Raw genomic sequence first — 12,433 nt, forward strand, 5'->3', positions numbered from 1 at the left:
GATGGGAGAAGGTTGACAAGTGTGTGTTGTGGATTGTTTTGAAGGGTAGGCAGGCAGTCGGTAAATGGATGCGTATCCCAAAATCTGTGGCAAAAAGATCCAAGGTCTATAATCAGACAGCTTCAAAGAGTCAGTGTCGAGAACATGGAATGCTGGAACATGATGACAAGGTACAACGAACCAGCAACGAAACAGAATGTGACATCGGTTCAGTTTATGAGGTAATTGGGGATAGCAAAGCGCAGCTGCGAAAGGCACAGGTGAGTATACAACAGAGAAAAGTGTCCAGACAAGCACCCACACAATCATGACATGCCTTTATAAAGTCATGGTCTGAACATGCAGACTTACATTCTTACCACACACGTTTTCATGCTTAGGAAAATTGAAAACATCAAAGTTATAATTGTTTCCAATCCACCATGACTATTAGAGTGCATCTGCGAGACTTTTTCATCCAGAATGACACTTGTAAGGACTCTATCACTGTTGGAGTTCATCCTAAAAGTGTTTGAAAAGGTTAAGGTCAGAGCAGCCAAGTTCACACTCATCCAACAATAGTTTGGGGTAAAGGATAGACCTGCCCTGCAACAGCTGGACCCCCCCCCCCTCCAAAAAAAAAAAAAAAGCTGGAAACTGCATTTCCAGAATGTATCACTCCTCTGGTTAATAAACTGAACTGCTTCTAGTGCATGCACAGTGAAATTGTGTGCGTGTGCGTGTGTGTGTGTGCATGTGCGTGAGTGTGTTCTGTGCTTTCAGAGTCCTTTTAAGCATATTTAAATGAATTGCTCACTGACACCACTCACATGTTGGACAACACAAACAACATTTTGGTTGAAATGAAAGCAAATATTTGCTCACATGCGGGGGCAACTTGTAGCTCTGACCCAAAATCAACACACCAGCAAGGATGTGGAATAATAATGTGGCGCGTTTTAGCAGCTGCTTGCTCACGGCTTGTTTACAGGGCCATAGAGTTCTCCAACGCTAATTTATCACTGTCAGTTTACTTGCCTTTTCATGTTACTCCCCTGAAATAAAATGTAAATGTTTTTAAAAATAGGCCATTGCTATAATTAATTGTTATTTAAATTAAATTAAATTAAATTACATTTATCATCCATGGTTTAAGTATAAATAAATACCTCAATTCACTGAAAAAGAGAGTCATGCCAATCTTCAAAGGCAATTAGCAAATTTTATCTCATCAACTTCATTTTTTATTGTGGCTATCTTGAGGTGAGAGGGGGTTGCAGGGGCTGTCTTTCGAATGTGTACTTTGTGTCTGTGTGCCTTACAGTTGACAGATTTACATGCATGCCTCAACTCCATCACTCATTTGTCTGCCATGAGTCACGCATGTGCGGTGTGTTTTGGGGCAGCGTGACCCATCATTCATGTCATTTATCTGCCAAAATATGTGGATGTACAGTACGTACATATATGTGCACGCACATACAAACACACAAACCCAATCATAGGGCACACAGAAACGAACAACCATCCGCCTTCACATCCACACCTAGGTACAATTTGGAATGTTCAATCGACCTGCCATGCATGTTTTTGGAATGTGGGAGGAAACCACAGTACCAAGAGAAAACCCACGCAGACACAAGGAGAACACACAAACTCCACACAGGATGGCCAGAGCTGTGTCATATATTAATTACAAATTTCTCTTCAGGCAAATCAAGTCCCCTCACATCCAAAAACAGACGGTGGAATTCCGGAAAGATGCCCAACCTGACGGACATCAACACTCTCTGTTGGAGGTTTGGAAATATCAATATTTCTGCAAAAGTATGTGGTTGTAGATTCCTTGACTTGTCATTAGGTTTTACTCACAGTTCCCTTCAACATTTAGACTTTGACATACCATATTTTTCGGTGTATAAGGCGCTCCCAAAAGCCTTGATTTTCTTCAAAAGATGACCCTGCTCTTTGTACGCAGGTGCGCCTAATATGAGAAGTAATATTGAGCAACAACAGGTCTCGCAACTCCTGTCAGCTGCTACCGACTCAATTGGTCCCTGTAGACGAAGTAGTGTGTAACCTGTACTCTAGCGCTGTATAATGCGGTGTGCTCTATACTGTATTTGGAAAACTTTTATCTAATTATATATTATATTTGGAAATTTGTTTTCATTCATCGAAGGTGTGCCTTATAGTCCGGTGCACCTTATCTGTGGAAAGTGTTTGAAAATACACCATTCATTGATGTGCACTTTATACTCCGGTGTGCCATGTACACTGGAAAATATGCTACGCGTTTTATTTATTTAATTATTTATTTAAGTTTTTTGCCTTCATTTTAATTAATTAAATGGTCAGACAAAAAGCAAAAGTACAGCACACTCATAAACATAAACAAGTACTTTGAGCACACCCTCCTGTATTGATTTTACCATATTTTCTTTGTTTTTTTCAATTGTGTGTACTGCTTAGTGTTTTCTCAGCAGTCACCCCTATCTTGCTCCCTTTTCACCATGGCCGCTCAACTTTTATCTCTGCATTCATGGGGAACACAACATGCCCAAAGATAAGTATACACAAACATGGCTACGCCTCCTTCTTCCCGCTCCCCATTGATGCAGTAGACTTTATGTGGGATGAAGAGATAACATCTCCCTGCTTCATCGTCTCCATCGCACCACACTCAACTTACGGTCAACACAAAGAAAGCACACTTCCGAAATGTTCACTTTAATCTCTCAAAGTGGCCTTTTATTACTTTTGTCCTGTAAGCAGACATGGGTGCTTTACCCTATTCACCAAGGTATCCTTCCGTCATCGTCCCTTCATCCTTAGTCATATAATAATCGTCTTCCATCCCTGTCTTTTAAAGTGCTTCCGTCCCAGGCCCAACCCCCCATGATAAAACAAAGCATCCGTGCATGACGCTGCGGAAGAGAGGCATTAACTGACATTTTCCTCCAACCCGGATCAACAATTGTCAACGACAGAATGGAAGACAAAAGGCAAAAGAATACTTATATTAATTTTACATTTCCAAAGAGTTTATAGTTTCCGTGGGATCTTTTATTGCTGACACTGAGCGTACAGTGATGCAACTTCAAAACCTAAATCAGTGAATAAACACATTGCTTTTTGTTCCAAAACTGCAATCCTGGTCCAGAAAATGTGTTGACATATTTTACTTAATGCGCACATCAACCAATGAAAATATTAGAAGCTATTCTTGCATATGAGAATATCCTGTTTCGGTCTCAAGCTCAGTTGAAAGCATGAGACAAGGTCAAATTTTAGGTTCATCCAAAAAGTAGCCTGATTTTTCTACGAATAATGTGTAGACATTTATACTGAACGTATTAGTAAATGTTCCGGAATACACAGCTGCTGGAAGTTTTCTCACTCCCTTCTGCTTTATAGTTATAATTATAATCCCTCCATCCCACCAGCAAGAGCCAGACTCCATAATAACCTTTCCGTGGGGACCTGGGTGATGACTGGTTCTGTAGAGCCAATTCTCCATCCTTTTCTTCTCACTACATTTCTCCCCCCGCCCCCCATGCACACCTGTGAAGACCATGTACTTGACAGACAGCACTATTCTCTCATGACTAATAAAAGTCACATAACACCAGCAGGATGTACAGATATTTGCATTGACGTACAAGGGCAGCCTCCTGGTAGTTTCGCTCAGGATCTCAGCAACAGCAGCATCTCAATGGGGGCTGGGGTGGGTTGAGTGGTTTTGTCCGAGTGTGTGTGTGTGTGTGTGTGTGTGTGTGTGTGTGTGTGTGTGTGTGTGTGTGTGTGTGTGTGTGTGTGTGTGTGTGTGTGTGTGTGTGTGCGTGTGTGCGTGTGTGCGTGTGTGTGTGTGTGTGTGTGTGTGTGTGTTGGGGGATAGGGGGTGAGTGTGCGTCTGCCTGCGCATGTCTGTGGTGGGCGGGGTCAGAGTAGTACTTGTTTATTCTGGTGCATCGAATTACTGGCCGTCTGTCACTTCCAATTACAGTGCTGCGGGGCTGATGCACACAGGCTTCCTCTGTGCGTGTGCGCAGGGTTTTGTCGCACACCTCAAGCTGTGTAGCGCTGACGTGACGAGCAGCAAGTTTCCGCTCGTGATTTGCCCCGCTTGGCACCTTTCTCAATCACCCACAGGGAGAATCCCAACGCTGCTGTCAGTATCACCATTTGACTTATTTACTTCATTTGGATGTCCTATCATTTGAGTCTGCACAAGTCCGGTACGGCGACTGGGTGTCTAAAAGTGGTTGTATAAAATGTGACCCTGCACAAGTTTGTCTTGGCTGTGTCGCCATACCCATGTGACCCAATTACCGCATGGCTAGTCTGCAGCGTGAACGTGTGAACTTAAAGGCGAATCCCCCCACCCCAAAATGAAAGCGGGCGAGAGAAACTCTGGGCTTATTATTTCTGTTCAATGTTTTCTTTCACAGTTCCATCAGCCAATGTGGAGAATGATCCTTTTCCAACACGGGTGTTGAGGACCCAACATACACACCTGCTCTGCATGTGAATACCTACGTTTTCGTAGCACATGCCGGTGTGCAAGTTCCCTAAGTTAACTAAATCACTGCCGAGCGATGTGCAAAATTATGTCCACTCCAGTGCCTTTTTGTCATATTCACTCAAATTCCAGGACCCACAGAATATTGAGTTTTAGGACTACATAAACATTCAATACTAATTAACTAAAAGCTGCGTGTTTGCTTTCAACATTTAGCTTGTAGTCGACGTGCACATTCCACCATGATGTCCCTGATTCACTAGTGAAGAGATGCTTCGATCCTCTCCTCTTTCATCTGGAACTGCTTCGTGTAACAAAGAGGGTACAGAAAGTGCTTAAGAATGAATGACTCTCTGTGTCTTTGTGTTGTCATGTTATTTGTTATGTAGTTTATTTTTTTGTTCCTTTGACTTCAAGACGGCGCCGCGAGAGTGGCTCCCTTTCCAGCAGCTCCTGTATTTTGTTTTTCTACTTTCATTCCTTTCATAACTTTGCTGCTGTGAAATGTAAATTTCTCCACTGCGAGACTAAGAAAGCCAAATCTAATCCAATCCAATAGACTAATAAAGCAAAATCCAATCCAATCCAATAGAGCATTAGAAACCTTAGACTATCTTTTTTCATCAGAGAAAAAAATCATTTCTAGCTTATTTGGTTCTGGAGTAACATGAGGTACAATTGGGGTCGGCTGTACAAAAGCAAAATGCTGCCCTCACATAAAAGGGAAAAAAACCTTGCCAGAGGTCTAACCAGCGCTTTATCGGTACCCCAGCAAGAAAAGCCAAAACCCGAACAAATTCAGGAATGGCATTCCACGTCATATTTTCAATTCCCGAATTAATTTGGAGATGGCAGTGAAAGAGTTAATTACACTCTTATACATATTTCGGTATGTACCCATACAGTGAGAACTCAACTTACGAACTTAATTGGTTCCCAGACAGAGTGTGTAAGGCGAAAAGTGTGTATCTCAAAAAAACGATTATGTCCAAAGTCATGAAGGACCTCTGTGCCCTGCTCAAGGTCAAGCAGCTGAGAACCTCCATCTACCACCCACAGACAGATGGATTGGTAGAGCGATTCAACAAAACACTCAAGGCCATGATGAGGAAAGTTATCAAAGAAGATGGCCGAAAATGGGATCAACTGCTCCCATACTTGCTGTTTGCCGTGAGGGAGGTACTACAGTCTTCTACCGGTTTCTCACCCTTTGAGTTGTTGTACTCTTACAGGCCCCGGGGACTGCTGGATATCGCCAAAGAGGCTTGGGAAGAGCAGCCGTGCCGACAACGTACCCTCATCGAGCATGTGGGGGACATGCGGGAAAGGATGAAGGCCATTTATCCCATAGTGCGAGAACACATGGAAGCGGCTCAACGACAGCAGCAAGCCTCCTACAATAGACCTGCCCAGCCTCGAGAGTTCAAGCCAGGGGACAGAGTGCTGGTCTTGGTGCCAACCGTGGAGTGCAAGTTCCTGGCATCCTGGCAGGGGCCCTTTAAGGTCATCGAACGCGTGGGGGAGGTAAACTACAAGGTGAGGCAACCTGGTAAGAGGAAACCTGAGCAGATTTATCACGTTAACCTCCAAATAAGTGGCATGCCAGAGAGGCGCTGTTTAGTTGCCTACCCCCCAGCGAGGCGAAGGAACCGGCCAGAGAAGACGTCCAGATGGGTCCAAATTTGTCCCCACACCAACGCCAGATGACCCTCGAATTGGTTGAGCGTAACCAAGACGTCTTCTCCTCCATACCTGGACACACGGACGTGGTGCAACACGAGATACGCACCACACCTGGAAAAACGGTCCACCAACGTCCATACCCGGTACCGGAGGCCCGTAAGGCAGCTATTCAGGAGGAGATACGGAAGATGCTGGAACTTGGAGTAATTGAGGAGTCCCAAAGTGCCTGGGCAAGTCCGATCGTGTTGGTTCCCAAGCCAGACGGGTCAATACGATTCTGCAATGACTATCGGAAGTTGAATGAGGTGTCTGAATTTGATGCGTACCCGATGCCTCGTGTTGATGATCTTATTGACTCCCTGGGACAGGCACGCTTCATCACCACTCTCGACCTCACAAAGGGTTATTGGCAGGTGCCCCTGACCCCGGCATCAAAGGAGAAGACAGCCTTCGCCACACTTGAGGGGCTCTACCAATACACCAGGCTCCCGTTTGGTCTCCATGGAGCACCCGCCACGTTTCAGCGCCTAATGGACCGGATTCTCAAGCCCCACAAGAGGTACGCAGCAGCATACTTAGATGATGTCGTCATACAGAGTCCCGACTGGGAGAGTCACTTACCCCGAGTGCAAGCTGTGATTGACTCCCTCAGAAAAGCAGGTCTCACAGCAAACCCGAAAAAGTGCAGGTTGGCATTTGGCGAGACCAACTACCTGGGCTACACTATAGGACGGGGGCTGGTGAAGCCTCAAGAAGCAAAACTACGGGCTATACAAGATTGGCCCCAACCCCTTACCAAGAAGCAGGTGAGGTCGTTCTTAGGCATGGCTGGCTACTATAGACGCTTTATCGCTGACTTTGCTACTATAGCAGCCCCCATGACAGAATTGACGACCAAAAAACACTCCCGATTGGTGAAATGGAGCCCAGAGGCCGAAATGGCCTTCGCCAATCTAAAACAGGCGCTATGTTCCAGTCCGATCCTGGTGGCACCAGACTTCAGCAAGGACTTCCTGGTGCAAGCGGATGCATCGGAAGTTGGTTTGGGGGCTGTACTCTCGCAAGTACATGGAGGAGAGGACTCGCAAGTACATGGAGGAGAGGAACATCCCATCCTGTACCTTAGCAGGAAGCTGTTGCCCAGGGAAAAGAATTATTCCACCGTGGAGAAGGAGTGCCTTGCCATTACATGGGCGCTGGAGTCATTGCGCTTCTATCTCCTGGGAAGACGTTTCACAGTGGTCTCTGATCATGCTCCTCTCCAATGGATGGCCAGGAACAAGGAGACCAACAGCCGAGTAACCAGGTGGTTCTTGAGCCTGCAGGCCTTTAACTTCTCTGTTGTCCACAGGGCTGGCAAGCGCCAAGGCAATGCGGATGCCCTTTCCCGAAGGGAGGCCTTCCTGGCCTGTTTCGCATCCTTCACCCCGCCGAGGACGTCAGTCTCAAGGGGGGGGGGGGGGTGATGTCACGAGAGGCTGTGTCCTGGAGGGCAAATACATCCCCCTAAGATGGCTCCACCCAGAGAGAGTCTTGGCCCCACCTGGTGGAAGGCAGCAATTAAACCCACACATCTGCAGCTGATCAGGGCTTGATTGGAAAGCAGGGCTCTTAAGGCAGAGAGCCTCTGAGTGTGGAGCTTGGGGAAAGACAAGCTCGATTGCTGTGCTCTGTGGATTGCTGCGTGGAACTCATTGCCAGTTGGGACCACACGACTGGACACTGGATTTGAACCTAGCTAAGGTGGCTAGGCTACATGACGAGGACGTCAAGAGGGGTGAGGCCTAGAGACTCTTGTAAAGAACTCCGTCTTCAGTTTTACCTCAGAAGAGACTTTATTTGGATTTAAGTAGCAGAAGAGACTTCATTTGGATTTAAGTATCAGAAGAAACTTTATTTTGATAAGTATTGGAAGAGACACTATTCAAACCTTTGTTGCTTGTGAATTCCCCCTGGAACCCTTGATTAAAACCTTTTGTTTGTATCCAAACCTGTCGTCCATTGCACTTCTTGTCCCGTCCCGCTGAGAGCTAGCCTCTCATGATATCACACCACTCATTTGACGACAATGAGGTTAAAATCTTAGCGAAAGAACATAGATGGTTTGAAAGGGTGGTAAAAGAAGCTATTCTTATAAAACAACAAAATCCTTCATTGAACCGGTCTGGTGGGGTTTGGTTCAATTTTGATCGTTCATACAATAGCCTGCTTAGGCAAAACAGGTTAGGCAACATTCGTAATGCTGATGAGGTGATACCGGTGGGAGTGGGGCAAATGGGCCAGTCGTTAGTCAGGAATGTAGGAACAATCAGTGGGGCCACAGGGAGTGGTCCTCTGCTCCCCCCAACCTGAGAGTTGGGACCTATCATAGCTGTGTCCGGCGCCGCCTGTCATGTTTTGCGAGGTGGTGATGGCGGGTGCGGATCCCAAAAAGCAGGCAGGAAAGAGCAGGAGGTTGTATTTGAGAAATTGCATTAAAATAAAGTCAGCAGGAACAAAATGTAAAACGTCAAAATCATCTGAATGGAAAAAATACAAAGTATCAAAAGAAAACCAAGATTAAAAATCCGCCAAGATTAAACAAACACATGCACTGCACACAATGCATACAATTGCATCCAACAGCATACAATGTGTTCAACAGCATTCAATGACATTTAACAATTACCCGACACCGAATGGTCGTGCCATGTGTCCTTTTTTAGTGTGACTGATTGGAAACGACCGGCACCTGTGCAGGTGCAGGCGGGGCCAACAGTGCCACCCGTTGGTCGCCAACCAGATCATGACACTGCCATATCTGGTTATTAGGGATATATAAATAGGGCCGATACGACCAGTCAGACTTTAGTTCGCTGACGAAGCCTCTTGGATAGGAGGCGAAACGTCCGAAACCTTCAAATTTGTACAGATGGCGGATGAAGAAACCTTCTCATCGATGTTCAAGAAAGTGTTGAATATTAAAAAAAAATAGAACACTCTCATCACTTTCCTTCTAGCGCCTTAAAAGAAAATAGTCTTTCCCCTCAGCATCCTCGTTCAGCTTCCCAAGAGGCCATGCAGGATACAGCTGAGTGTATAGGGGAGTTGGAGAACGCCTTGTGGGATAGCATGAACATTTCTGCCTGTAGGGAAGTTCTCTGGGCTCATGATTAGAGCTAGTCGTCTAATCATAAGCCCAGAGAACTTGGACTTCGGTCTCAAGAACAGATATACCTGATACCTTCTGCGTTCACCCACTCATTCCTTCAAGGACGACATAACTCGCAGTGCAAGCTAACTTTTTCAAAAAAGCCCAAAAAGTGGAATATACTTCCTTGTGTGGCTTGCTTGTGTCACCGCAGATGGAAGGGGTTAAACTTAATTGTTGACTCCAATCGCTCAACCCAATGCAGTTTTCCAAATTTGACATTAATATAGTTTGCATCCCGTGAGATATCATAACAATGCAATTTTCCATAGACAGTCGTTGAGTTTATAAGCGTGTCATTAGAATTAATAAACTCACAGAAAATACAAGTTAAGCTTAAACTCATATGCCATTTCGACTCATCTTGGTTTGTGTCCTGGGAAATAGTCCCGCTGGAAGAAAAAAGTGCCTAACTCAAAGCCTTGTTACAAATCTTGAAATATGTAATTTCTCAAAGTAGCTTGTATAAATGAAGAATTGTGTGGAAACAAGGATCTACACCCCAAATTTAGAGTATTCATCATTTTATTAAAATATTTGTCCCAGGACTTTTGTCTTTGTCATGTTGTTACAGATCCAAAAAAAAAATGAATGTTCTGTAGTTTTTGTGATTGATGGCTGGTTAGTTGGTAAGCGCCTTAAGCGTGTTTTGCAGATGTGTTTGCATGGCTGCATGTCTGCTGTGAAGTCAAAAATGGGTTGAATGAGTGTGTTCCCCTTTGTGTGTGTGTGTGTGTGTGTTTGTGTGTGTGTGAACATTTGAATGCGAATGACCTCACATTAGTTATAAGTGCCATAAGAAAGATGGGAGCCACCAGCGGTTTCAACTACAGCGAACATTTTTGTGGTGGAGTTGAATACAGTACCTCTTTCCTCACAAAACAGAGAAAGACAAACACTGACAAAGAAAAGTATGGGTGGCTGAAGCAGGACAAAAAGGTCGAACTCAGTTTACAATACCCCAGTGCCATTCCTACTTAATTTCCAGTCAGTATTTGTGACACTGGGCCATTTATGAGTCCAATAACATGCCATAATATGTTTATTTTCATGTCAGCAACGACTCACTCACTCACTCACTGACTCACTCACTCACTCACTCACTCACTCACTCACTCACTCACTCACTCACTCACGCGCGCGCGCACAAAGCACACACACACACACAAAGCACACACACACACACACAGTCATTATGAGTGCCTTGTATGCTGGGTCTGAGAGGACAGTAATTTCATCTGTGCTGTATGTCATGCATATTAGCATATTTGACAATAAAGCTGACTTTGACACACACACCAGCACCAGGGTTTTCCAAAGTATCACACATTATATGGGAAACAAGGCTTCCAAGCTACTCAAAATTTCATGAGACATTTACACATATTAACAAAAGACAAAAGAAACTGAGTGTCAGAAACTGCATGGAAACGAAGTCAATATAAAATGAGATTAAACATTTTCAGCATTTTTCAGACCACGTTATTATTAATCCTGCCAAATTTGAAAGATTAAAAAAAATACGGTGGTTGAACTTTCTCATGCACCAAGTCATCTCCCCCCCCATGTGAAGTGAGAAAAGGCCTCCCAAATAATCGGGCCCCGACATGCAGAGACCATACTGAGTCATTGCGCTGTCATGCCGTTGAATTGATTTGACGTATACTGAGCTAGAATCGAGCAGTCATGCTGTCCGCCCAACAAAAGATAACCATTTGGCTCAGTGCTGAAGCTGCTCTGTGATGCTCACTGAAGTCAACACATTTAACCCTTTGAGTCTAAATGACATCATGCATGCAAGATGGAGGCCGCTTGTAAACATGCAACAAAGCATGCAGCTCAATCTTGACCCAGACTTCAAGAAAAAATAGAAAATAAAAAAGAAGAAAAAAACAAAAACACTTTGTATTGGGTCAGTAAAACGTCACCTGATCTTGGCACCATTCCTGGCTTCTCACATTTGGCCCCTTTGAAATGTTCTTTCTTCTTTCTCCTCTGTGTCTCAAAGTAATCAGTCTCATGATGTGTAATGCGGTGAAAGTCTTCCATCAGCCTGACTGGCTGAAATGGACCATGGGGTAATGCCCTGAATGCCTTTACTTCACATTGTCGACGTAGACTCGCCCAGTCTCTTGTGTCCATTATCGGGGGCCTCCTTCTCATCCATCGGCCCTCTCAACTCGTTTGGCCCAATTATCTCCATACATTTTTTTACTGTCTGCGTCTGTCCCACCATCCGACCAAATCTCTTGGAGCCCTCACGCCTCTGTGGCATTTGAACTGGGCCTTTGAACCGTCAACACCTACGCAAATGGACAAGAGGGATTTATCCCTTACCTCTGAGCCCTCAATCAGCTTAGCCAGTCTTAGTAAGCCTTAGCCAGGCTGTGAAGCTTTCCCTTGAAGTTGAGCTAAATTAGCACGCACAGGCTTGGCGCTGAAGCCTATTAGGGGCTTAATTTCACTAAAACGCATTGTATTCCTTATTAATGATGTGATTGTGACACGAGGGCTAGTCTGGGTGGTGGGCCAATGTTGGGCTGACAGATCCATATTTTTGATGTGGGTGACCCGAAGTGGAGTTTAGCTTTTCAAACAAAACATCAAACAATGAAAATAATTCCAAGCTCGCCATTGATCACCACCCCCGCTGATCATGTGCTGGGCGACTTTGATGTGACTTGAGACATTTGGATGTGTTGTTTTATGGCTGAATTAGCTATTGGATGATTACGAGGTTAATTGTTGTTGCCAAAGTCTAGTTATTTTGAAAGAAATGCTGCAGTGCGTTTCCAGACAGCGATGAATCAAAACTATGTTTCAAAGTTGTGTACTCCGCAACGTTAAGCGGCCGGCTGAGCAGATCGTCGAACATCTGTGAAACACACCTACCAAACAGACGGCGACGGAGAGCGCCCTGAAAATGTGCGAACGATTTGGCCTCATCATAAAAGAGGTCCGTTGCCTCTTTTATGTCCCACCCCATGGAGTGATTTTCACTTCTTCTTTCAATTCCATTTCACTTCCTTTATGTTAGCTCCAACAATAATTTGTCTGAT

General features: G+C 44.8%; 1 protein-coding gene across 1 annotated transcript in view; it reads left to right on the forward strand.

The window, feature by feature from the left end:
* Positions 1 to 12,433, forward strand: part of LOC148903084 (ERC protein 2-like) — a 189,666-nt gene that overhangs the window by 55,191 nt on the left and 122,042 nt on the right. The window contains exon 9 of the mRNA XM_088996190.1: positions 1,691 to 1,778. Within this exon, the coding sequence (XP_088852316.1) occupies positions 1,691 to 1,778 (88 nt within the window). The remainder of the gene's footprint in view (positions 1 to 1,690; positions 1,779 to 12,433) is intronic.

This window comes from Hippocampus bargibanti, linkage group LG01, assembly GCF_051943395.1.
Source record: "Hippocampus bargibanti isolate YZ-2025 linkage group LG01, ASM5194339v1, whole genome shotgun sequence".
NCBI lineage: Eukaryota > Metazoa > Chordata > Actinopteri > Syngnathiformes > Syngnathidae > Hippocampus > Hippocampus bargibanti.